General features: G+C 48.1%; 1 protein-coding gene across 1 annotated transcript in view; it reads right to left on the minus strand.

Moving 5' to 3' along the window:
- EVC2 (EvC ciliary complex subunit 2) overlaps positions 1 to 27,073 on the minus strand; it is a 145,085-nt gene that overhangs the window by 35,836 nt on the left and 82,176 nt on the right. The window contains exons 12-16 of the mRNA XM_004269625.2: positions 26,558 to 26,733; positions 23,664 to 23,823; positions 18,553 to 19,007; positions 13,178 to 13,382; positions 9,489 to 9,611 (exon numbers count right to left, since the gene is read on the minus strand). Of these exons, the coding sequence (XP_004269673.1) occupies positions 9,489 to 9,611; positions 13,178 to 13,382; positions 18,553 to 19,007; positions 23,664 to 23,823; positions 26,558 to 26,733 (1,119 nt within the window). The remainder of the gene's footprint in view (positions 1 to 9,488; positions 9,612 to 13,177; positions 13,383 to 18,552; positions 19,008 to 23,663; positions 23,824 to 26,557; positions 26,734 to 27,073) is intronic.

Raw genomic sequence — 27,073 nt, forward strand, 5'->3', positions numbered from 1 at the left:
TCTATGAGGTATTAATGACAGGCTTAATTAAATATTCAAGCTACCTAAATTAATAAAAATTCATTTGCAAAACAATATGCTGCTAAATACTCTTATTTTAGATGTGAAGTTCAAACAGCTTCCTAACTGGTTTCCCTGGTAGAATGTGCAGTTTTGAAGGAGTAGTTTCTTCTATTCATTGGGATGTCCTTTAAACACAAAATAAAATCAACCTGTCAATCATCAGAGAATTACTGAGATTCTAAGAAGTTCAAGACCTTACACCCCTCCTCCCTGCACAAGTTTGGAAACATATACAACTGGATGCATGGGTGAGCCAGACAGACACCAAATGTCAGCTCTGATATTGATGGAAACTAGACTGGAGAATGCGGCTCAGATGTGTTTGCAAAGGAGTGGACAGTCCTCCAAACAGCAGGCCTCCCCCCAGCTCATCACATTGTAGTCGGAAAACGGGGGCTTCCTGCAGGCAGGCTGGCTTCCAAAGAGAGCAGGGAGTTGCGCTGAGCATGCTCAGTTCCTACTTTAATCTCGCCAGTCAGGTAACACTCTCCTTGGAGAGAAGTGGGCAAGGAATGCAGAGAGGCCAGGATGTCACTAGCAAAGTCCCTCCATGTGGAAAGAGAGGGGTCAGAAAGGAGTCACATTAGGAATCTCACATCCAAATGCTGGGAGGAGATGCTGATGAAACACTATTTAAATATAAGAATGTACTCGTATTCTAGTGGCTGGCCCTCTCAAAAAGCAGGTCAGCTTAAACCATGCTTTGCAGGATGGGTTCAAAATTTAAGACTCTCTCCTTTATCTTGCATCAGGAGGGGAGTGGACTCAGTAAAGGTGTGTTGGGTTAATGTTTATTGAATGAAATAACACCCGGCTAAATAAACATCATTAGTGCTTAAATTTAAGATAGAAAACTTGATTTCTGTGCCTGGAAAGACATTGCCGCTCAACCCATCATCTGCATAATTAAAGTGCAAAAATCTCAAACAAATTAAGAGCGCTGCCTTAAACGAGTCAGCATAGTTTTATTTCTTGTGTTTATGGCTGATCTGTTATCTCCTACGTAAAAACTTACCACCTAACTAGCTGTGTGACCTGGACAAGCTGCTTAACCTCTCTGAGTCTCGGTTTTATCTCCGAAAAGCAAACAATAAAATGACAGGGAACAATGCCTAGTAGAGTCTGTGGTACTTAATGAGCCCCTAATAAATAGTAGCTGCTGTATTCTTACCACTAGTATTATTTTGGTATCATCACTATAATTAGTTAAATAGAGTCTCCTTTGGGTTGCAGGAAAAAGATAAAACAATAGTTTATAATATTGAGAGTTTTCTTTCCTCCTTTAAAAAGTTTTTTCATTTCTAATTATAAAAAAACATGCACAATGTAGAAAAATATTCACAACTGAGATTCCTGGAGAAAGACAGTAGATTTATAACATGCATCTACTGCTCTCTTTAAGGCAGAAGGACTCAAGTAAAACTCTACATACTGACTACTAAAATCTCAGTTCTCTTCCCTCATTTGGCTCCTGACATATGGGCAGCAAGGCCTTTACCATTTAGGCAGGAGACTGGTCTTCTCTGGGCACTCTGACCAGATTTCAAGAAAGCTCTAAAGTTACAGACATTGGGAATTCACCAAGTGAGTGGTCCAGTCCAGTCACAGCAGCGTGAAGGTCACAGTCTGCAAGCCCTACTTACAGGTCAGAGCCTCCAAGTAGCTTTTAAGTACTCGACTCTTTTTTTTTTTTTTTTGGGGGGTACGCGGGCCTCTCACTGTTGTGGCCTCTCCCGTTGCGGAGCACAGGCTCCGGACGCGCAGGCTCAGCGGCCATGGCTCACGGGCCCAGCCGCTCCGCGGCATGTGGGATCTTCTCGGACCGGGGCACGAACCCGTATCCCCTGCATCGGCAGGCGGACTCTCAACCACTGTGCCACCAGGAAAGCCCAAGTACTCCACTCTTAAATATGAGCAGACCACCAAGGATGGCCACATACCTGGGAAAGCCTCTAATGAACGTAGAGGTAATAATAAATGTGCAGGAATTTTTTGAAAAACTTAATGCTCTCAGAGAGATACAAGAGTTATTGTAGCCTTAAAGCAACAAGACAATGTTATTTCGTAGAGAGCATTCAGAGAGAAAAAACTCTTGAAAAATTAGAAATTAAAAATATAAGTGGGCTGCTTTGGTAGCAGTGGGAAACTATGAAGCTTCCCTTAGGAACTCTGCTCAATATTCTGTAATAACCTAAATGGGAAAAGAATTCGAAAAAGAATAGATATGTATATGTATAACTGAATCACTTTGCTGTACACCTGAAACTAACACAACATTGTTAATCAACTATGCTCCAATATAAGATAAAAATTTAAAAAAAGGAAGAAACTTTCCTTAAAATGGTGTTTCAGGGAGATGACTTTGACAGAGTCTGCCTCAAGGGATAAAACAGGGGCAAGAGTAGACATGAAGAGAACCGTCTGGAGGCTTTCCCAGTCTTGGTAGGTGGATGAAGGGATTTTCTCGCCTCTTCCTAAAATGCATTCCCTTCCAATATGCCTTCTTTTCTAAGCTTTATAAAGACCTGTACCATCAGTTTTCTCTCTTGTCATGTCATCTGAAAATAAGCACATTATTCTCATGCTTAAGCTCTAGCCACTTCTGAAATGACAGGTGTGTGAAGAGCTGTTCCTGACAGAAGCACCAGCCACCTCTGCATAATTGCCGAGGCTGCTGCAGAAACACACTAGGATGCGTGGTTGATTGCACTGCAAGAGTTCCACTCCTGATGGAGGGATTGCTAATGAAGTATGCAAGCATGGCATCTCGTGAAACCTAGAAATAGTGAGTGAATAATGGATGGGTGAACGGTTATGTGGTAGACACACCACCCAGATGGAAGCAACATTATTAAAATAGTACCAGAAATCGTGGGTGAGCAGAAAATACGGTCATGTCACTTTCATTTATATTGAAGTGCTCCTAGAGAAAATTTATGAGAAATTTATATATACTTTGTGCAAAACCAGCAAGAGAACAGACCAAAGATGAACTGAAATATTGCCTTCGTTTCTGGATCCATCAATTAAAATTCTGCTAACAGAACACAGAGGTGGGCATCGAGAGACTGGAACCTTATCCTTGCTGAAGTGTCTGGCGTCAGGGCCCCTCAGTCCCCAGAAATCAGTCCAGCTCTTGAAAGGGGCTGGAATTGCAACCTTAACCTCCATCTCACACTGACAAGTAGAAGGAAGAGACCAGGTCAGACTAAGACACGGCCCCCAACCCCTAGAACCAACGAGAGCAGAGGTCAGGAGAGGAGGACTGGCCAACAGAGACTGACTTCTAGAACTACTAATGAATATATCCTGAGAGATACTCTCTACGAAGTGCCTAAATCTTGTCAATGTTCCCTCAAAAGGTCTGAGCTTCTCAGTGTAGCTGTCAGGACTCCCATGACCTGGGTCCTCCCTGCCTCTACTGCTCCTGTCTCCATATCTAACGGAAAATACTCAGCCTTTTGGAGGACAAATAAAGCCACAAGGTAAGCCTCAATAAATTCCAAAGACTTGTTATCATATACACTTTGTTCTCTATCTAAAACATACTAAAAGTAGAAATCAATAACAGAAGGATAGGTTTTTTTTCTTTTTAAGGATCTGTTAGAAGTAAAAATCAATCAAAAAGGGATAGGTTAGAAAGTTCTGCTTCTGGCCATGATACAGGAACAGGGAACAAATTTACTCTGTAACCAGATTTGCTTTCCCACAGCTAGAAAACTAGACAAATCACATGATGCAATGGTTTTCAGACACTGGACAACAGGCAGCACAGAACTGGGATACTTGAGAGAAGGGAAATAGACAAGGTGAGCCCCACGGTTGCCCCAGCTTACAGCCTGAATGCAGTTCCTAGTACACAAAAGGATGTGTTGGGGAACCCAGGGAGAGACCAGCAGGCTCAGTACTGTGCCTAGAATTTGTGGGGCAGAGTCCTAAAGAGGAGGGAGCTGCTGAGAGAGGGAGAGAGAGAGAGAGAGAGAGAGAGAGAGAGAGAGAGAGAGAGAGAGAGATCCAGAGATTTGCAAGGGGCTTTGGCTCAATACTGTGCATGTTTGAAAAAAACCCAAATAACAAACCTATGCCAGGCCAGGGAAAGAACCACCAGAAATAATAGGCAGAACCATTGCTGGAGCTCACACAGTGCTGGGAAGAGCTTGTGTTCCCACGACCCAGAGTGAAAAGATCCCACGACACACAAGGTATCAGGTAGAGTCCTCAGAAGTGTGTAGCCTCAGCAGCGGGGATACGTTAGTCCTCGACTAAAGGCAGCTCTTGACCCAACCTAACAAAGCTTAAAAGCAAGCCTTGAGGTGAGCTGTGACAAAGCGAGAGAGAGAGACATGGACATATATACACTACCAAATGTAAAATAGATAGCTAGTGGGAAGCAGCCGCATAACACAGGGAGATGAGCTCGGTGCTTTGCGACCACCTGGAGGAGTGGGATAGGGAGGGTGGGAGGCAGGGAGATGCAAGAGGGAAGAGATATGGGAACATATGTGTATGTATAACTGATTCACTTTGTTATAAAGCAGAAACTAACACACCATTGTAAAGCAATTATACCCCAATAAAGATGTTTAAAAAAAAAGCAAGTCTTGAAAGGATAAAATGAATCCAAAAGAACATACCTACATGTCAAAACTCCACTATTAAAGAAAATACAAAATCCAGTACCCAACATGTAAAATCTACAATGCCTACCATCCAATCAAAAATTACCATGCATGCAAAGAAGAAGGAAACTATCCATAATCCAGGGAAAATTCAACGAATGGAAATGAGAGAGATCATGGAATAAGCAGACAAGGACATTGACACACTGCTAAGAAAAAGAAATGAGGCGTAAGAATCAGAAAGGAGGCTACGAAGCTGTGATTATTTGTAGACATTACGACCAAATGCAAAAAATCAACAGACACATTCTCACAAGAATCTTAAGAGGTAGGTGTACCTATCACGCACACTTGAAAGATGAGTACGCTAGGGCATAGAGTGGTTAAGTGACTTGCTCAAGGTCACAGGGCTATAAGTGACAGAGATAGGGACTTTGGACCCAGCAGTCTGGCTCCAGAGATAGAATAAGGGAGTCTGGAAAGACTTATAAAAATTCGTAACATTTCTTTACATCAGTATCAAATAAGCCCAAAACATAACTGAAAATAGGTAATAACTCACAATTGCAACTAAACCTATCATGTATCTGGGAATCATCAAAAAGAATACACAAGACCTTATGTATATGTACACCTTATCCATAAGGTGACCCTATGATTTCTTGCCCAAGTTGAGAGTAAAAGGAAGAGCTAACGGGAAGGGACGTGGGGATGACAGGGGAGACTGGGACTGTCCCAAGCATATCGACTTAATGGAAGCAAATATAAAATCTATTAAAGATCTTAAAAGAAGATCCACATAAAATAAGAAACATTCCACCTTTTTGGAGGGGAAGACAATTCTCAAATTAACCTGTAATTTTAGTTCAATCCAACAGAAATTTATCTTGGAACTTGATTAACTTATTCTCAAATGTACATGCCCTCCAGAGTCCTCCAGGTTGAAAATCATGCATCTGTGCATTTGTAAGGAGCCTATCAGAAGGACTGGGATGTCTGTGGAGTGTCACAGGTGCACAACAGCCACTCAGGATGGCTGCCTCTGACCGGAGCTGGTAACCCATCAGCTGGACAGAAAAAGTGGGCAGGCAGGAAGTCCACTTTCATCCCTCTGCCTGTCTCTCTTTTCCTCCCTGAATCAGTCGTACAAGTCTTTCTGAATGAGTCACGTACCACTCATTCAAGGCGGAGCTCAGCATAGTCAGGTGGCTTCTATGTGAAAGCAGGAGGCAAACCTGTAAACGGTCGATGTACAAACTTGCTGCTCATCTAAAACCGTGAACATCTCAAGTGCAGGATCCTGCAACAGTGCCTGGCCCAGAGAACAGGCTACAAAATGTTCTAAAGGAGGAAGTGAAGGAGAATGAGGGAAAGGGGAAAGCTGAGCAGGGCAAGGAAAAGGAAAGAGGTGGAAGAAAGGGAGGGGACGTGGGGAAGAGGACCAAACAGCCCTGCTGGGAGGCTGAAGCCTTCTCACTGTCACTGCGGACCCAGCACCATGATGGAAAGGGCATGGGTGATGGAAGCAGACGTGCCTTGTGGGAGCCCCAGCTCAACCACTCACTGATGGCGTGACCTTGGGCAATTCTGCCGACCTCTCCAGATGGCAGAGTCCACACCAGGGACATATCAACCTGGGGCTGAGGGTTGCAGATTCTAGTAAAGAAACGGGGCACCTGGCAGGTGCTTCCAGCATGCTCTGCAAACCCCAGCTGTGAAGCCACAGTCCCTTTGGGGACAGCATGCTGCCAGCCAGGCAGGGGCTTAACAGTGGGTCTTGGGACAGTGGCCATTAGGTCCCTGCTCCATCTTGATAGCTACATGAGCTTGGAAGGGGTTCCCAGTCCTGAAGCACAATCAAACAACTCTCAGCTGCTGCCATCCCCCCAAGGGCTGTCATTTCTGTGCAATTACCCTGCAAATAAAAAATCTGAACAATTGCCACTCGGATGCTAAGAGATGCAGTCGACCGACTTCAGGAGGAACATCAAATCTGCTGACTGGGGAGTGCCTATTGTATTGGCACTTGCCACAATGAGATAGCCATTTGTGAAGATGGCCTGTCATGAAAAGGTCACAGCTGACAAATGACTCTTGGCTGCCTTTCTCCATGAGGCCGGAATTAGGTAGCCTATGAGTTGCTCCATTATTGGGGAAATGGGCACTGGAGCCCACTCCAAAGTTAAAAAGCACCTTCCAATCCATTTGTTCCTCACAAATCCGGTGACTAGTGGGTTATCATTGTCTCAATCCTGATTTTACGGATGTGGGAGCCAAGGCACGTTCATCTAACATTACACAACCGTGGGAAATAACCATGTTCCGTGAGAATATTCCCTGTCAAAGATGAAGAAGAGATAGAGCTTTAGTTTGAAGTGCTGGATCCACCACCGCCTGGCTGCAGAAACCTGGATGAACTCACTGTGGAGACTCAGTTTCCACATCTGTAAAATAGGGATAAGGACCGTTCCTACTTCTTAAGGAAGTCGGGAGGGGTAAAGCACGTAATGGAATGAAAGAGACAGGCTAGAATGGGGGAAGCACGTGCGGTCAGGTGAACTCACGGTGGGTGGGCTGCTGAGTTTGGCTCAGGAAACCTCGGGACCTTCTCAACCCATCCTTCATCCTGTCCCTCTCCTCCTTCTACAGCGCTGGTGAGACTCAGCCCATCTTCCCAGACAGGCACTTGAGACCCTCCACCCCAGGTCTGTTTCCCCATCCCCTCGGGAGACCCAGCACCCCAGCAAAGCAGCCTTTTCACGGGGCTGCAGACTCTCTGGGCTCCCCTGAACCTGCATTGTGTCCTTGGCCACGGCTCAGGCCATGCATTCCTTCCACCAGATCAAATCCTCACTTTTCCTTCTCTAACAATATCTACCTTAAGTGTGACAATGGGTCACAAACCAGCGTGCATTGGAGGAAATGACCTGCCCCGCCCCCCATGCGGCTAGTTCCTCCATGTAGTCCCTGCCTCGCTCCACCCCTCTCCTCGTCCCCTCCTGGGTGAACTGGGAATCCACCCCACTGGGCAGGCTTGGCTCAGCTCTGCTCTGGGAGCCCCACTTCTGCTCCTCCAGGTAGGTTGCTGCCAGGACCCCCCCAGGGACACCTGTGATCGTGTGACTGAGTCTGTCTAATTCTGGGATGTTTAGCAAGCCCATCTGGCTCTCATACTAATTTCTATCTTCTGAATTAGCCTTTAACTGTAAGACAGATGATATTTCCACCTGTACCTGCCTTAGTCTTTGTCTTGTGTCTCAATTTTATATAGAACACAAGTGGGAATAGGGTGCTACTTCTGTGTCCCTTAAGACATCAACAACCTGTACACACCTGGAAGGAGCCATGACCTTGCCTGGAGCAGGTTCTACGGCTCTTTGCTGGATTACGCATTTGTGTTCTGAGAAATACACTTACATTAAAAAAAAAAATTAAAATAACTAGGTAAAGGACCCGAGGGACAGAAGGTAGGAACAAGACGAGCAGATCTAGAATATGGTCTGTACATCCACTCACTGACAGTCCTCTGGGAGTCTGCCCTTTGCTGGGGAAGGCAGCGGGCCCCCGGCAGTGACAACACGGTGTCGACTCTTAAATGTCACCTCCTCAGAGACACCTCACCTGACTCTCCCACCTATAGTGGATCCCACTTCCCCCTCGCCATCCCCCCACCCCGGCACTATCATACCACCTTGTTCATTTCTTTATCGGCACTGATCATGATCTATCATTTTAAGTGCTCTTTGTCTAGAATGTGCATTTCTGAGAGCTGGGACCACCCCAGCGGTCGTGAACACGATGCCTGGGACGTTGCTGCTTCCTCAGCATCCCAGAGGAATGAAGGAACAGCGTGAGATATGCTAGGACGGGAAAGGAAGTTGGCAGGGGGAGGGGTAAGTGGGAGAACTGGGTGTTCTGGGAAGGCTTCTTGGAAGAGGGGGCACCTGAGGACAGAGGTTGTGCCTTAGGACAGCTGAGGACAAAGTCCACTTGTTCAGGTAAAAAGAGGTGGAAAGGTAAATCCAAGAAGAGGGAAGGACACAGGTAAGCAGCACGTGGTCATACGCAGTACGCGCAGGAACAGAAGTGTAACAAAAGGGGGCTGGTGAGGGAGGCTGGGTTGCTTGTGGTGCACAGAGGAGGGTGTGCAAGATAAATGCGGAGATAGAAGTGAAGCAGCACAAGTGAACCCCTCAGCACAGAGCCAGGCACAAGGATGGTGGCAACCACAGGCCATGGAGGCAGCACCAGAGATGAGGCCAGAAGAATGGACCAGAGAGAGACCTCCTGGGGGAGAAGTGGAGGAAGAGGGTTCCAGGCAGAAGGACCAGGTGAAAAGGGGTGGGGGTGGGGGTGGGGTGGGTCCCACCTGCAGGAACACAAGGTAAAACCCAGGTGCTGTGGGGAGGGGGAAGGGTAAGCTGGGGCGAAGTGAGAGAGTGGCATGGACATACATACACTACCAAATGCAAAATAGATAGCTAGTGGGAAGCAGCCGCATAGCACAGGGAGATCAGCTCGGTGCTCTGTGACCACCTAGAGGGGTGGGATAGGGAGGGTGGGAGGGAGACACAAGACGGAGGAGATATGGGGATATATGTATATATATAGCTGATTCACTTTGTTATACAGCAGAAACTAACACACCATTGTAAAGCAATTATACTCCAATAAAGATGGAAAAAGAAAAAAACAGGTGCTGGGTGGAGATGGACAGTCACAGCCCCCAAGGGCTCTGTGTGCCCTTAAACTGGGCGGCTGCCAGCCCTGCCGTGTGCTATGAGGAGTGACAGATCGAACACTGACCTTTTCAACCAGGTCTTCGGGGGCCTGTTCCTCAAAGAGCTGAATTTTATCTTCAGTGCACTTCTTCAAAAGGTCTGTCTTGCTTTTGCTCTTGGAGCGTGGCTTCCTTGCCTTGGATTGTGGCTGGAGAGAGGGGAGAAAACATGGGCGAGAAAGTGATCACCAGTAGGTTGGTGCAGCCCCTGGTCTCCCCAAGCCCAGAGAGGCTCCTGCAGCTCTTGGCACCGCACAGCTGTCTTAGCCAGAGAGGGGAGGAGAGATGAACACTCTCCTGGAATGAACTCCGTTCATGGGCCTTCGGTCTTGGCATACTTTGGGAGCTTGTCCCGCCAAAGGGAGGAGAGGGATGCTCGTGGGCAGAGCCAGAGCTTTGCAGTCAGACAGATAGTGGCCCCACCTGCGTCCACCTCCTCTCCAGGGGGGGACCTCAACCCATCAGCCTCTGTGAGCAGGCACAGGACGGAAGAGGTGCTTGTCCTTGGGAAGCTTACAGAAGAGCGGAGGAAAAAATCGTAAACGTGAAAACAAATAACAGACCAAGACACTCTCAGAGGGTTGGTGAGTGCCATGAAGACAAGGAGACGGATATTCTCTGGGTATTATCTTACATTAGGCGGACGGGGACACGTCTGCAGAGGTGAACGGCTGCTGAGGACATCTGTATGCATGCATTCAAGGAGGCATTATGCGTCGGCTTTAACACACACCATCCTCCTAGAATAACAGTCTGCACAACCTACACACACATAACAGCTTCTCACAAATGTAAAGAAGTGACATTGCAGCTCAGCCCCGCATGACACGGTGTCAGGAGTGTGAAAATGTGGGAATAGAAGCTTCCAGACCCTGAAGCCCAGAGCAAGGGTGAGAGGGGTCAAAGAAGAGGTTGTGTGGGACTTCCCTGGTGGTCCAGTGGTAAAGAATCTGCCTTCCAACGCAAGGGACCCAGATTCGATCCCTGGTCAGGGAACTAAGATCCCACATGTGGCGGGGCAACGAAGCCTGCGTAACACAACTACTGAGCTTGCACGCCTCAACAAGAGAGTCCATGTACCGCAAAAACTACGGAGCCCACGTACGCGCTCTGGAGCCTGCCCGGAGCCCGCACACCACAAAGAGAAGCCCGCGCTTCCATAACGAAGACCCAACACAGCCAGAGGAAAAAAAAAAGAAAGAAAAGAAATAAATAAAATAAATAATTTAAAAAGAGAAGAGGTTGTCGGTGCTCAGTAAATTGATATTCAGTGAATGAATGAATGAGTGTAGAAGATGCTACCCTCTCTGAGCCTCAGTTTCCAGACCTGTAAAATGGAGCTAATGATACCTACCTCATAGGATTACCGCAAGAACATAACACAATGGAACATAAATGTAACATAATCTAACATAATAGACAGGAAAATATAACAATACAGCATACTGTAACACAACACGATAGAACACAACAACATGCTTAGAATGTAGCATAAATGAGAATATAACAATAGGACATGACATAACATAGCAAAACAAAACAGCATGCAGTAGGGCATAATGTAGCAAGACCAACACAACACACACCACATCTAAGATGCTTGGCGCAGTACGTGGCTGCTGGTCACTCCCCATGAGGGCCAGTCCTCCTCCCTTCCCAGCTCACATACCCACCCTTCCTCCACTCTTTCACTGTCACGATCTCCCAGAGCCTGCTCTAGACCTGGACTCAGGCCTGCCCACCAGACTCTGACCCGGCGCCTATGGCCGTGGTGATGATGCAAGAGAAGACCCCCATGTCCTCAGGGCCTGCCCCAGCGCACTCAGAGGAAGCGAGCACGTACACAGCAATTCACTGAGTTCAGAGACCCCCATTTGACAGAGGAGGAGACTGAGGCCAGAACAGAATCGGTGACCTCAGCCACATCATGGGAGCCCTAAGAACTAGACGGTGAGCTTCCTGACTCCTGCACCCAGGGTCTTTAAAAACTCGGGCTGGGCTCAGCTAATCCCATGAGTGAACTATAGTTTTTATCTCCTGATCTAATGGTGATAATACCAAAAAGAGGAAATTGCGGGTCAACCCCTCTTAGGAACAGAGCTAGGCTGGTGGGTAAGACCCTGAAGCCCAGAGCAAGGACTGGCACTGGAAGCGGGGGAAGCCAGAGTGGCGCGGGGGTGGGGCAGATCGTGTGCATCCCTCCCAGCCCCACGCACAGTGATGTCAAGTCGGTAGCCTGAAATTGGCCTTGGAAGGAGTATTTACACCAGGGAAATAGGCAAATGCTACAAGTCAGGAACTCCGAACCCCCAATGAGAGTCAGTTTACCAGCATGTGACTGATCAGGGGTCAGACCACAGCGGGTCTTGAGATCATGGTAGAACTTATAGCTGGGCAGAGAGCACCAAGGATGTCCCTGAATTTTGTTTTCTCCTCAGGGAGAAGCAGTAGGTTTAAAGTCAGAAAGCACCAGCTCCAAGATGAGTCCTTCTACTTCCTCCTACGTCGGTCAATCACTTTACCTCTGCTGGTTGGTGCTTTCATCTGTAGAATGGGGACAAAATATCTACCTCCTGGCCCTGCTGTGAACCACAGATGAGCTACTGGAAGTGTAAGTGATTCGAAATGTTTTCAATCTCAACATAATATCAACTCAAGGGAAGTCCCCGCATTCCGCCCACATCCGGTGGTTGGTTGGTTGAGTCAATAAAGTTTATTGCACACCTGTTATGCACCAGGCACCTTCTAGGTGCTGGGATGGAGTGGTGAACGGGAACTACAAACAGGGAGCTTGTTGGCAGTGGGAGCACAGACCGTGAGTTAAGTCGAGAAACCAGGACATTGCAGATAGCAATCAATTCTCTGAAGACGTGGGAACGCAGCATGGGATAAAGGATGGCTGGGAAAGTGGTGATCTTGGATAGTGGGCAGGGAAGACCACTGTGCAGGTGACACATTTGAACTGAGATGTGAAGAGACCATAAAGAGCTGGCCCTGTGATGTTCTCGGCAAAGGAAACAGCAAATTCAAAGTCCTTGTCTCCGGTGGGATTCCCCAGAGGCAGAGCCAGAGACAGGGACTGGGGTGCACGCAGTTTCCGGAGAGAGGACCTCTGAGCAAGGCGTAGGGGGTGAGGGAACCAGGACAGGAGGGGGAAAGGGCCACGCACGGTGGAGGTCTTAGGTAGGGTCTGGCCTTGACTGGTCCATAAGGGGCTCCAGAGTAAACCCTGCACCCAAGAGTTGCCTCGTCTGTGGCCCGTAACACGTGCTCACCACAGGCATCTGTCAATCATCACCCTCCGAGGCCCAGGGTGAGAGATGCCCTTTTCCACCTGAGCTGAGCATCCTCCTTGTGCCACTTACAGAAGTACTCTGAGTGGGTCACTGGCTGTGGCCAAGGGAGGGGGCAGGAGGAAGAGTCACCTTTCAGGGCAGGTGGATCCCATCACTGAGGGGAATGCTCAGGACAGGGGCGCAGCTGTGAGCCGTGAGTGGCAGAGACTCAGGGCCACTGGTGGACAGTGCAAAGTCCAGGTACCAGTGTGTCCACTACAGAACTTAAGGTGCTTCCAGGAACAGCTGATGCCAACAGGGCCAGAGAGGAGAGGGTGGGAGATGAGCTGAGGGTGGGTGGCGGAGCGAGATCCTACAGTATCAACCGCCGGAGGAGGCCCCGCTTCTGCACCCACGAGGCCCCAAGATGCCCATCCTACCTGCAGCTCAGGGGCGGCCAGCGCCTGGTCCAGTTTCAGGAACTCTGCTTCTCGCCATGCGGTTTGAAATTGCTGCAGCAGGACTCGGGCCCGGATTTTGGGAAGGGCCAAGCTCCTGTCCATCTGAGCGAAGCAGCCGTGAACTTCCTGCCTCATCCCGAGCAGCTCCTCTTCGGACAGGGAGAAGGCAGAGGACCAGAGCTTTCTGGAAAAGCAAGAACAGTGAAATGTTTTAGTGGAGAGAAGACAGTGCGGGTTGTGCTGGGGGGAAAGTGTAAATTCAAAGCTCAAACTCCACTAGTCAAATCCACGTCTGGAAAAACCCCGCCATCTCCTTAATCGGGCATTCATTCCACAAGGATTTCTTGAGCATCTAATGTGTGTCATGATGGACACAACATCATATCGGGGCTAGGAATTCAGAGTTGAATGAGACAAGCCTGTGAGCAGGCAACAGGTGTCCCGGCACTCACGACCTTGAAGAGAACCTGTCTCCGTTTAGAACAGACATGAAGACAAAGAACTGTCCACCGAGCCTGGCCAGCAGCAGACTGTAAGTAGGGACCAGCAGCTCAGAGGAGAGATGCCCAACTCGGCAGGTCATGGGGAAGGGGGGGCCTTGTGCTGGGTCTTTCTAGGATGATGAGCGACAGCTCTCATTTAGGGAAAACCTATTCCGTGCTGGAAACCATGCAGGGTGATTTACCATTAGGGGCTGACTGTGTCCTCCCAAAAGATATGTTCAAGTCCTAACCCCTGGTACCTCTGAATGTGATCATATTTGGAAATAGGGTCTTTGCAGAGGCAGTTTAGAAGTAAGTTAAGATGGGGTCATGTTGCAATAGGGTGGACGCTTAATCCAACATGACTGGTGTCCTTCAAAGAAGAGAAGACACACACACAAGAAGGCCATGCGATGAGGGTCTACGAGCCAACAAGTGCTGCGGATTGTAGCAACAGCAGAAGCTGAGAGCAAGGCGGGGATCAGATTCTCCCCTGGAACCTTCAGACAGAGCATGACCCTGCCAACACCTGGATTTGGACTTCTGGCCTCCAGAACTGGGAGCCAATACATTTTTGTTGTTTTAAAGCCCCTGGTCTGTGGTGCTTTATTATGCCAGCCCCAGGAAACATCTACCTGCATCCTCACTGATCCTTTGGCAACTCAATCCTCAATTTACAAATGAGGAAATTTTTTTTTTTTTTTTGGTACGTGGGCCTTTCACTGTTGTGGCCTCTCCCGTTGCGGAGCACAGGCTCCGGACGCGCAGGCTCAGCGGCCATGGCTCATGGGCCCAGCTGCTCCGCGGCATGTGGGATCTTCCCGGACCGGGGCACGAACCCGTGTGCCCTGCATCAGCAGGCGACTCTCAACCACTGCGCCACCAGGGAAGCCCACAAATGAGGAAATTAAGGAATGTCCCCCTCTTCCTCCCAGGCAAGGCCTACAGCCACTCTACAGGGGAGAATGGCCACAGGCTCTCTTTCCCACCTCTGGGGATCCAGTCTGGCCAACGAGATGGAAGAGGAGGTCGGCTGGGACTTCTGGACAGAACGTCCTCCCTGACCCAGGAGACAGCATCTGGGGGGAGGCCATCTCTTCTGTCCTGCTTTGGGCAACATGTGTCTGTTCATTGATCACTCAAAGAATCTTCATGTGGGCCTGTGGGACTTCAGCTCACCTAGAAAGTTCTCTCGTGGAAGCAGAATAAGACCGAAAGGGCTGACTTGGGCCCCCAGACAGAAGCAGTCTAAAGGCCCCAAGCCCATGTCTTGGGTTCCCTGGGACTCACCAATTTTTCTGAAGTACTTTAGGAAACTGCAGCTGTTCCTTTGTACCTTCCCTCGTGGAGAATCTTTGCCCCACGTGTTTGCTGCTTACTTGGACTCCAAGGTGAGAGCAACTCTGAAATGAATCTGAGTTTTTAGTCTTGCCAATCTTCAAACCAGATTGGCCCAGGGTGGTCTGGCTTTAATGCCTCCACTAGGTAGGCACCAACATAATACAGAAATATAGGAGATAGGGTCTTTGCCCTGAAGGAATTTAAAATCCAGGCAGGAGTTTAGCAAAAAGCTCTCAAAGACACTTTCCCTGGCAAAATATGCAACCTTATTAATTCTTATTTTATAGGACCAGGTTGACAGCAACTCTCTCTTGCTTGAAATTGAGAAGCTTATAAAAATATGTTTCAAAACTATTGTGCAAAGCCATTTCTACTTAATGCCTCAGAAATAAAGGCTACAACCTTTTAGGGTCTTAAATAAGCAAAGTATATAAGCAGACTCAGATTGTGTGTATTGTTAGTTGACCCCCTTTAACCCTTAGGAAAATCATAAAGAGTTTTCTGATACCAAAGTGAGATCTCTCTTTTCCTGTTGAACGACTCAATCGGCGGCCGCTTTAATAATACTCCCTGCAAAATGGAACCACATGAATCAAAGAAGATGACCACCCAATAATGGGAAGGTCACGTCCAATCCACACACTTTGAAGAGCCCAAAGCAGGCTGGATGGAGCAAAGAGACTTTGGTCGAATGTAGATTGAGCTGAATAATTACTGCTGAGAACAATTAGTGGGAATAAGAAGTGGCATTGAAGCATCTGACTTGTGTGGGCTTGGAGAAGACAGCATCTTGTTTGTTCAAGAAAACAAAAACGAACAGAGATGGCGAACTAAACAAGGACAGAACCATAAAGAAAGAGCGATGAGAAGGAGGGGAGAGGTCACTTCATCTAAACCAAGACAATCTCACCCTCTGCGAACACCTGGGACCTCTCCTCCCTGGCAGCAAGGTCAGTCCCTGGGAATGAGCACTTAAGGAGGAGGCACTGCATCCTTGAGGCCAGGACGACCTTGTTCCATGGGATGTCACTGCCACCGAGGAAGGATGGGCACTGCAGAACGATGCTCTGCTATTTGGTATCCCTGAAAGGGTTCAAGGAGAGCTCAGGCCTCGGTGCAGATGGGGAGGACCACCGACGTCCAGCGAGCAGCATGCAGGATCAGTAGAGGAGGGGGACAGAGGGACCGAGCAGACAGACTGAGAAGGGCGCCTTCCCCTACCCTCCCCCAACGCCCACCCCCAACACCCCCTCCACAATCCTATGTCGATGCAAGCTTTTCTAATCAAAAGGGCTTCAATTCAATTCAGAATTGAAATTGTGGCTAAGATCCAAACTGAACTGTGGAGTGGCCATACCGAGGAAAGAATAGTCAAAGGGCTTTGGTTTTGTTTATTCGCTTCAATAGTGTTTTCTGGGTTGGTTGGTTCCTTTAAGGAATATTGATGGGTGGGTCCATTGGTTAAAAGGAAAAGAGCGCTATGTTATAGCCAAACGGGCACCGTTACGCCCTTATGTGTAAACAGTCTACACTAAATAAACAGACTGGGAAGGTGGCAGTTACTGTCTATCTTCACTGCGCTGCTGTTGCTGGGGGGTTTGATTCTGTCTTTCATGCGGTGAGACTGGTCTCCCCTCTTCACACCCAGACAATGACCCACCCAGCTGTTCCACCGCCTGGTCTTGCCCCGCCTCAGCAAGGCAACTGTGGGCAGTGTCCCCTTGTCTCTGGCTCCCAGTACCAGGTCAGTGGCCGGCGCCCAACATGTACCTTCTTCAGAGCTTGGTACCTGGTTAATTACTCCTGCTTTGTGTATCACAATCATCTATTTATGTGTCTGTTTTCCTCCTGATAATCTGAGTTCTTCCAGCACAGGAATGATGGTGGTGATGATAGCAGCTACCTCTTATCATCCACTTATTGCAGACCAAGGGTTGTGTTAAAAGACTGACATAGGGCTTCCCTGGTGGCGCAGTGGTTGAGAGTCCGCCTGCCGATGCAGCGGACGCGGGTTCGTGCCCCGGTCCGGGAAGATCCCACGTGCCGCGGAGCAGCTGGGCCCGTGAGCCATGGCCGCTGAGCCTGCGCGTCCGGAGCCTGTGCTCCGCAACGGGAGAGGCCACAACAGTGAGAGGCCCGTGTACCGCAAAAAAAAAAAAAAAAGAGATGATGTACGTGACACCTGGAGCTGCAGCAGCCATCCTGAAACCATGTGGGGCTGAGCCCAAAGACCAAAGCAGCACACTGAGTATAGTGGAGCAGAAGGATGTTGAGGGCTGGATCCTTGATAGTATCATTGGGTCATGGAATCAAAACTAAAAAATTTACCCCCCGACTTCTTATAAAATGCTTTCTTCACCTTCTAACAACCCAGTAGTATCATGTGCTGCTGAAAGCACCGTAAATGATTTATCATTGTCATCCCATTCTACAGGCAAGAAAGATGAGGCTCAGAGAAGTTAAGTAACTTGCCTACACTCAGACAGTTGGTGGCAGTGCTGGGATTTAAACCCAGGTTTTTGGTCTACACTGCCCACCTTTCATTCCTCTCTGTAGCCCCATGTGGGCCGTGTTCGAGGCTCCTCCAGTTTCCAATCTGACGTGCCAGCCCTAGACAGTTGCCAAAGCTTTGCTGGTGTCTATCACACAGCTGATGGCCCCTTCTGGGCCACGTCAAATCTCAGTCTGCACAAAGAGCTGGCGAATGCTGCAGGGGAGTGAAGGACTGTCAACAGTGGCCCCTCTGGAATTTGATTTTAACTTGTCCTCATTGCTTCCATAGCTCTCCAGTGGCTTTGAAAACATGAGTGGTGCAAATTATCCATTATTTTATAATTATTACACCAGGATTGCTGGCGGGCAATGGCTTACAGCATCCTAGTCAGAAGTGGATGTCATTCCATGGTTCTTGAATTCAATGAATGAAGGGGACCCATAAAGAGATGGTGCAGCGGGCCATAAGGCCTGGAATGAAGGCCCACTACCATGTGCTCCCTGACATCTGCTGACACAGGGAGGGCCTCATGTGGCTTAACTATAAGTTCCCCTCCCCACCCTGCTCCTGTGGACAAGCTCCCCTCTTCACACAACACTTCTCATCAAGGGGACCAGGTGCAATTCCTGCTTACTCATGAGCAGTGGGTTTCAGTTCCCTGCCAGCCTGTAATTGTCCAAACAAGCCCATCACATCCTCCCACGGGAACCAGGGGGCACCTCACCCTCCTGTTGCTCTTGCGTTGGCCAAAAAATTTGTTTGTTTCCCCACTCACATGAAAAACCCGAACTTTTTGGCCAACCCAAATACAAAGCCTGCCTCCCACGAGCACTGGTTGTTTGCTCTGCAACCCCTGAGTGGCCCTGGGGGGACATGCACTGCCCGTCTTCCCTGGGCTGTGGGTATAAGTAACTAATACACTGCTGTCCAGTGTCAGATGGCACGTGTCTGGCCATCCCCGTAACCAGGCGGTGGAATCCCTCCCCCACTAGTGGGAGGAGAGGAGGTGATGAAAATACACAGGGATTAAAACTCACGTGAAGATCAAGTGCTCCCAGTGTCTCAGCTCCGCCTGCTCCTCCGTGGAGGCCTCCAGAGCATCGTCCTTCAGTCTCTGCCTCACGCTCTGAATGCCCTCCTGGCCTCTGTCCCTCTCCTCGCCCTCGAGCCGCTCGGCCCGGGCGGCCAGGTCCCTGCTGTGCTCCTCCAGGATCTGCTGCAGGAAGAGCCAGGGGACCCCGCGCTTGAGCAGCTCCTGGGTCATCACCGAGTTCTGCAGCCGCCGCAGCTGCTCTGTGGCTTTCTCGGACAGTGAGAGGGTCAGGGCCCTGAGCTCGTCCAGGGCAGCCTGGTCCAGGCGCTCCTGCAGCTCCTCCAGGGTGGCGCTGTGCTCGGCCACCAGGCTCCGCCACTGGCCCATGTACTGGCAAGCATCCTCAGACGCCCCGAAGGCTTCAGCGATGGACAGCCGCTCCCTCCGCTGCTCCTTGTGCTGGCAGGAGTTCCAGAACAGACAATTAACAGGGGGCGGGACTCAGTTGTACAGCTCTTGGGGAAAACACTCCGGTTGCAGGAAGCACCGAATGTCAACATCTCTTTCCCCAATCACCTCACATTCAGCAAATTATTCTTGAAAACAAAAAAAGTAACATAATAGAAAGACCAATGGAGATTGCCAAAGTAGCAGCAGAGGAGAATTGAGCCACGAAATGGAAACTTTGAATAAATGCTTTGCTCTTCTAAAACCTACTAAGATTTTTATGCAAGTAGGCTAATAGGACAGAAATACTGCAAGAGCGTGTTCAGAACTGGAAGGACTCTTGATTTCTCCCCATAGTCAAGTCTTAGACAACAAGAGAGGAAATTTCTATTAAGGTTTTTACCTTCTTAACACATCCTCCCCAAAGGAGAAGAGTGCATAACCTGGTTGATCTTTAGCGAAATGTGACCACCTTTTACTCATTTGTTTCAAAGAAGGATCCAGGACATCTTTTTTTCTCTTCCTTCACTCAGATATAATATTCTCTCTATTCTCTCTATCTTGCTCTCTTCTTCTGGACTAGACAAAACCTGCCTCTGTCTATGTTAATCACAGTATTCCAGAGGCAAGGGGTGGCAAATTTCATAATTCAAAGATTTAGGGTGAAGATTTAAGCAAAAGGCTTAATCTGCCTCACCCAACTGAGCTTTTAGCAGTACCTCCTTTGTTTGAGGTTGCATCGTTTTTAAATGAATCAATAAAGTTGATCGTTCTTTCCCCCCTCCCCAAAAAACAAAATTATTCTTTAGAAAATAAGCCAACATGTAGTGAAAACTTCATTTGTTCAACATTTATTGAACACGTACCTATTGAGTAGGTAACACCCAAGAGGCAGACCACCTGGGCTCCTATCCTGGCTTCTCCACTTACAAGCTGAGCCACCCAAAACGAGTGTCTGGCCCTGTCTGGGCCTCTACTGCCTAATCTGTAAAATGGGGATAATAATAGGATCTACTTCACAGAGTAGTTGTGAGGATGCAATGAGTTGCTGAAGACATGTGTAACTCTTAGAGGAGGGCCTGGTGCAGAATTGGCATCAGTGAATATTTGCTATTATTATTACCAAGTCCCAGGCACATAGGAACTGAAAATTGAGATATCCTAAGAGAAAACCCCCCTGAGATCCATGAGAGACAATTTAAATGAGGAGGTCACAGAAGGCCTTTTAAAGAAGGAGACCCAAATGGATACAGCACGGGGAACGATATTCAATATCCTGTAGTAAAACATAATGGAAAAAACAAACAAACAACAAAGGCTAATCACCACCAAGAGTAATTATAGTAATGATATGCTACTACTAATTTTAAAAAGTTAAAAAAATAAAGAAGGAGACCCAGGCTTCCCTGGTGGCACAGTGGTTGGGAGTCTGCCTGCTAATGCTGGGGACACGGGTTCGAGCCCTGGTCTGGGAGGATCCCACATGTCGCGGAGCGACTGGGCCCGTGGGCCACAACTACTGAGGCTGCGTGTCTGGAGCCTGTGCTCCACAGCAAGAGAGGCCGCAATAGTGAGAGGCCCGCGCACCGTGATGAAGAGTGGCCCCCGCTTGCCACAACTAGAGAAAGCCCTCGCACAGAAACGAAGACCCAACACAGCAAAAATAAATAAATTAATTAATAAACTCCTACCCCCAACATCTTCTTCTTTACAAAAAAAAAAAAAGAAGAAGGAGACCCAAGGGAGACCTGAGGGATGAGGTCATATCTCAGCTGGGTTAAGATGGGGGAAAGGATATTCCTGGGAGAAAGAGCAGTAGGCATAAAGGCCCTGTGCTGGGAAAAAGCTGACATGCATAGAGATGTACATCACGGTGTTATTAACAATAGTGCATCTGTGGACAGTCTGGGTTCTATGTTGTGCAAATATGTCTTGTTCATGGGTCCGGGTGACCAGAGAGTGTCAATTCCTTCCTTCTACAATATTGGTTGAGCACCTACAATGTGTCCTCAGAGCTGAGGATATGACACAAACCTTTGCCTTTGTGGAGCTATGTTCTCACTCTGTACCACTCACAAGATTTATCAAAAGCAGCTGTAAGAAACAGTACTCATGGAAAACTGCTGAAGTATCTGCAGTTCTTCCATCCTTCCAGATCCTAGCCTGGAACCAGGCCAGACCATCAGAGAAGTGTGTTCTTGGGCCTCATTGCTTTGATCCTTGAGCCAATGGAGATGGATGAGGTGATGCTAAAGATGGGGTGGAGTTCAACGGTCCAGGTGAGAATGCTGGGCCCAACACTTGATAATAAAAGCAGAGTTTTTAATCAACCAAATTAAGTTATTGTTTCCCTTTCCCTCCCGAATGGCATCAGACCACCCCCTGTGTTATCCCATGTATCTAGTATCTCCTCTGAATCTATCCTTGTTCCCATGCTCAGGACATGCTCTCATCCGTTTTGACCTGGTCAAGGTCTACAGCCTCCCACTGGTCCCATTGTAGACCTGCTCAAGGTCTACAGCCTGGGGCTCCTCCAACTCTATGGCAGGCTGCTCACAGGAGCTTCCTAAATCCCAAATCTGATCTTCCTTCTGAAACTGAGCAGGACCTGTGGGGCTCCTGGGTATGGGAGCCTTTTGAACAGCTGCTAATCAGGGAAGGGAGGGGAGGCACAGACAAGGGAGGGGCAGCCAAGAAACAATAGTGTAGCCTTGGGGCAGGGTCCCGGTTCCGCCTCAAGGGATACACATAACAGTATCTTTGAGCTCTTTTACAGAACTAAAACCCCCAGCAAATGGAAGTATCTTTGAGCTCTTTTACAGAACTAAAACCCCCAGCAAATGGAAGATGTTAGCATTCTTCATTCCAGAGACGGTAATGACCTGCTCATCAGGAGACCACCTGAGGCCAGATTAAGGAACTGCGGGCACTGCACACACCCTGACCTTTAGCAGCATCTCTGCCCTTGAACCACTGCCACAAAACTCATCACCCAATCCTCCCGGGTTGGGACACACAGTTTTTCAGGGCACGAACCCACTGCGTCCTTCTTTGCCTGACAAAGCAATAAAGCTATTCTTTTCTACTTCACCCAAAACTCTGTCTCCAAGATTTGATTCAGCACTGGCGCACAGAGGCCGAGATTTTGGCATCACTTCTCCTCCTGAAAACCCTTCAATGTTCCCCACTGTCCTCGAATGAAGGTCAGCTGCCAGCCCGGCACACTGCCCTCATTGACGAGGTGCTGCTTCCTGGGAGTGCCTCCTCCAGCCCCCACCCTCTGCCCTCCCAGCTCTCAAGTTCTCGGAGCTCCACGCACAGCGGGGCACCCTCGCCTGAGTGCTTCACCTTTGAACAAGACGCCTCCCCATCCCCTGCAGTGTCCTTCCTGCCTTGCTCGCATCAGATGCTCATCTGTCCCCCAGAACTCGGGTACCCCAGGAGACGGTGACTTCCTCTCTGTGCTACCAGAGCATGTAGGGAGCACATGATGCCTTTCTGTGGTTGCCGGTTGGTCTCTCCCCTCTCGAGGTTCACAAACAGCTGAGAGGGTCAGTGTCAAGGACAAGACTGAGGCTCTAAGTCAGACAGGCCTGGGCTCAATTCCACATCTGCCACTCACTAAACATGTGGCCTTGACCTCATTACTTAATACTGTGATCTGAATGCTTGTGTTCCCCCAACATCCATAGGTTGAAACCTAACATGGGACATGGTGGTGTTAGGAGAGGGGGCCTTGGGGAGGTGCTTAGGTCATGAGGGTGGAGCCCCCTGAATGGGATTAGTGCCCTTATAAAAGAGGCCCCACACTCACCCACCAAGCTTCCTCCCCCTTTCCACCCTTCTGACTTCTTCTACCAGCAAGAAGTCAGCTGTCTGCAGCCAGAAGAGGGCCTTCACCAGAACCCGACTTGCCGGCACCCTGACCTTGGACTCCCAGCCTCCAGAACCGTGAGATATAAATTGTGGTTCTCTATAAGCCACCCAGTCTGGTACTTTGTTATAGCAGCGCAAATAGACCACAACACTTAAGCCCTGTCAGCCTCGAAGTCTTCATTAAAAAAAGAGAAAACAGGGCTTCCCTGGTGGCGCAGTGGTTGAGAGTCCGCCTGCCGATGCAGGGGACACGGGTTCTTGCCCCGGTCCGGGAAGATCCCACATGCCGCGGAGCGGCTAGGCCCGTGAGCCATGGCCACTGAGCCTGCGCGTCCGGAGCCTGTGCTCCGCAACGGGAGAGGCCACAACAGTGAGAGGCCCGCGTACCACAAAAAAAAAAAAACAAAAACAGAAAACAGTAGCATCTACCTCATAGGGTTAATGTAAGGATTAAATAAAATACATAATACACTTAGCACAGTGCCAATTAAACACTCCATAAATGTTGTAGCACCCATCGGTCATTATTCACTGGAACCAGCACTCCTATTCCCTTGCCCTGGCAGACATTACTAACCTACCGCAACCCTCAGCTTTGCTAGGACCTGTAGAGATCTTGACGCAGCATTCCAAAAAGTCACTACCAATCAACTGTAGATGGCACATCAGGATGCCTGCCCAGCTGCCCTTCGGATCCTAGCCCTCTGATGGCAGTGCCTGGCATGGAGCCCGGCACTTGGTGGGTGTTCACAATGGTTATGTAAAGAACCAAGAGCACAATTCCTTATATACCTTTTGCAGCATCTCTCGCCTTCTCTTAATTATTAATTTTTGGTGGAGTTTTTTCTTTTCCTGCTTTAAGTCATTGTCCAACTTCTGTTTTATAGAAAAGACTTCTGTCTGAGCCCGCTCCAAGAGCACCCGCATCTGATCTTCATCCAAGTAGCCTGCTCTAGATGAAAAAGATGCAGGGTTAGTTAACACACTATCCAAACTCACCTGCAGCTTGGCTGTGCTGTGGCTGAATGTTTATCTCCATATTAGTTCGGTTCGAATCAGAGAAATCTCTACCATCAGAAGGAGCAGGAGAACAGGAAGCTAAGACGTTACGAAAATGCAGGAAGGGTAAGGTCAGCTTTTTCAGAGATGTGCAGAGAAAGCTCACATCCCGAGAGAAATTACAATTGGGCAAGAGTTCTTGGAGGCAGCAACATTCAAGGGGACCACTGTGGAAGAGATAGAATCTTCCAAGAGGAGATGGTAGATTAGGAAGTCCTAGTGACAGGAATGGCACAAGTAAAGTCCAAGAGATAAAATGCAGGGAAAACACGCTGTGAGGGTTAATTCTGTTTATCAACTTGACTGGCCAGGGTGCCCAGACTAAAGATCACTTCTGAGTGTGTCTGTGCAGGGGTTTCCAGGTGAGACTAACATTTGAATGGGTGGGCTCAGTAAAGCAGATGACCCTCCCCAATGTGGGTGGGCACCCAGTCCACTGAGGGCCTGAACAGAATAAAAGGTGGAGGAGTAAGGAATTCACTTTTTTTTTCCTGCCTCACTGTTGAGCTGGGACATTTCATCTCATCCTCTCCTGCTCTAGGGCTGGGATTCCCCTGGTTCTCAGGCCTCTGGACTGAATTACACCACTGGCTTTCCTGGGCCTCCAGCTTGCAGACGGCAGATTTTGGGTCTTCTCAGCCTCCACAGTCACACAACACAATTCCTCAAACATATCTTACTGGTTCTGTTTTGCTGTTGTTGCCACTATCACCACTACCATTCCCAGTCTGTCTGCATCCTTGGGCTGGGCCCCCTGCTTGGCATACCGTAGATTCCCCATGGAAGCTTCCTGAAGGAATGAATAGGTGACTGAGCAACTGGTAGATATGCATTTCAGAAATATAAGTCTGTGCCAACCTATTAAAATAGGATTTAAAAATCAGAGGTACAGAACACTTCCCTGGTAACTGCTCCCCATGTATACCCAGCTGTTGGGTGCTTCCATTCAAGGCAAGGAGCTGTTTCTTTCACTCGAGTGAAAATGAATCAGGAATGTCAAGTTAACTGCAGTGACAAATTCATTAGCATCTTTGGGTGGGGAGTGTTCACATAACTTGCACCTTACTGAATCCTCATTAAAGAGGACAAGAGAGGGCTTCCCTGGTGGCTCAGTGGTTGAGAGTCCGCCTGCCGATGCAGGGGACACGGGTTCGTGCCCTGGTCCGGGAGGGTCCCACATGCCGCGGAGCGGCTGGGCCCGTGAGCCACGGCCGCTGAGCCTGCGCGTCCGGAGCCTGTGCTCCGCAACGGGAGAGGCCACAGCAGTGAGAGGCCCGCGTACCGCAAAAAAATAAAAATAAAAAATAAAAATAAATAAAGAGGGCAAGAGAGCTGCCAAGTCCTAGCACAATTACTCAGGTAGTAGAACCAATTCATAAAAGCACGGCTTGTCCTAAGAAAGCCAGCCTTATCATCATGGCCCTACTCATTTTAAAGCTTGTAACCTACAAAGAATAAATTTCATTGTTGACAATTATGCGTCTCATAGACTAGCTGAGAAGGAACGCTGCCGAAGGGCTAGAGGCTGCAGTGAACAGCACCATTTACCTGGCTGCATGGTACCCCAGTGCCATACTCAGAGTGCAAGATAAGCATCTGTGTATTTATACTTAATTCCAAAGGCCAAGACATGGAGGCAACCTAAATGTCCATTGACAGATGAATGAATGAAGAAGATGTGGCATATATATATATATATATATATATATATATATATATATATAGTGGAATATTACTCAGCCATAAAAAAGGATGAAATAATGCCATTTGCAGCAACATGGATGGACCTAGAGATTATCATACTAAGTGAAGTAAGTCAGACAGAGAAAGACAAATACCATATGATGTCACTTATATGTGGAAGCTAAAATATGATACAAATGAACTTATTTACAAAACAGACTCACAGACGTAGAAAACAAACTTATGGTTGCCAAAGGGGAAAGGCATGGAGGGATAAATTAGGAATTTGGGATTAGCAGATACACACTACTATATATAAAATAGATAACCAACCAGGACCTACTGTATAGCACAGGGAACTATACTGAATATTTTGTAATAACTTATAAGGGAAAAGAATGTGATAAAGAGTAGATATATATATGTATGTATAACTGAATCACTGTGCTGTACACCTGAAACTAAGTCAACTATACTTCAATTAAAAAAATACAAAAATAAAAACAAACTCCCCCCCCCCCGAAAAAAAAGAAAAACAAAGGTGAATGCAAGAGCCAGCGGTGTCCTAGAGCTCAAGGAGAAGTGGGCTATCCCATCACACAGTTCATGAAAGCCTCCACCATTGATTTCTCTATGAAATGTTGGGGATTTGCTTTAAGATAACTCAGGGCAGGGATGTATAGCTACATCAAGATTGCCCACAAGCTGGTACCTACTGAAGCTGATGACGGGCACACGTCGGCTCACTGTATGGTTGTCTCGACTATGGGGTATGTTTTAAAAATTCTGTAATGCAAAGGATTCTTCCAACTAGAGAATTCTTAAGAAATAAGTCAGGAGCAGCCAGTGCATGCGCTGCATGAACAGAAGTAGATGGTCTTTGATGAGGAACGTTGGGGCAAGGCTGTTTGTCTGCATCATTTTGGGTGGTTTGGGGGTTTTACCTCTCGTGTTTCTGGATAAGGAGGGTCAGCTGAGCAGAAGCAGTGCTAAGCAGGCCCTGCACACGGGTCTCTGATGACTGTATGTTCTGGACCAGATACTCCCTGTGGCCAAATCTTTTACTGAGATGGTATCTCTTACTAGCCTGGAAAAAGTCCATTAGCTCTTCTACATTGTCCTGTTTAAAAAAAAAAAATCAAGAAAGTATGCTTAAATAAAATTTAAAGAAAATTCTTTCTAGTCAGTTAAAATATTACATTTCCTTTCTGAAGAAAATACACGGGCATAGAAGCCCTGGGATTAACACCTTAAATGTCCCTGCCTCGAACAAAGGCTCAGAAGAAATGAGGGCTTTGAGAAGTGCATTTGAGACCCAGATGGTAAAGAGTTATCAAAACAACTAACTTTGCTTCCCTAGAAATGGAATATAAATTTCTCTCAGGCATCCTTCACCCACGCGCACAGTCACACCTGTGGTGCTCCCCAAACACAGCACCAGGACAGGTGCTGAAGTTCTG

This window comes from Orcinus orca, chromosome 4, assembly GCF_937001465.1.
Source record: "Orcinus orca chromosome 4, mOrcOrc1.1, whole genome shotgun sequence".
Lineage (NCBI taxonomy): Eukaryota > Metazoa > Chordata > Mammalia > Artiodactyla > Delphinidae > Orcinus > Orcinus orca.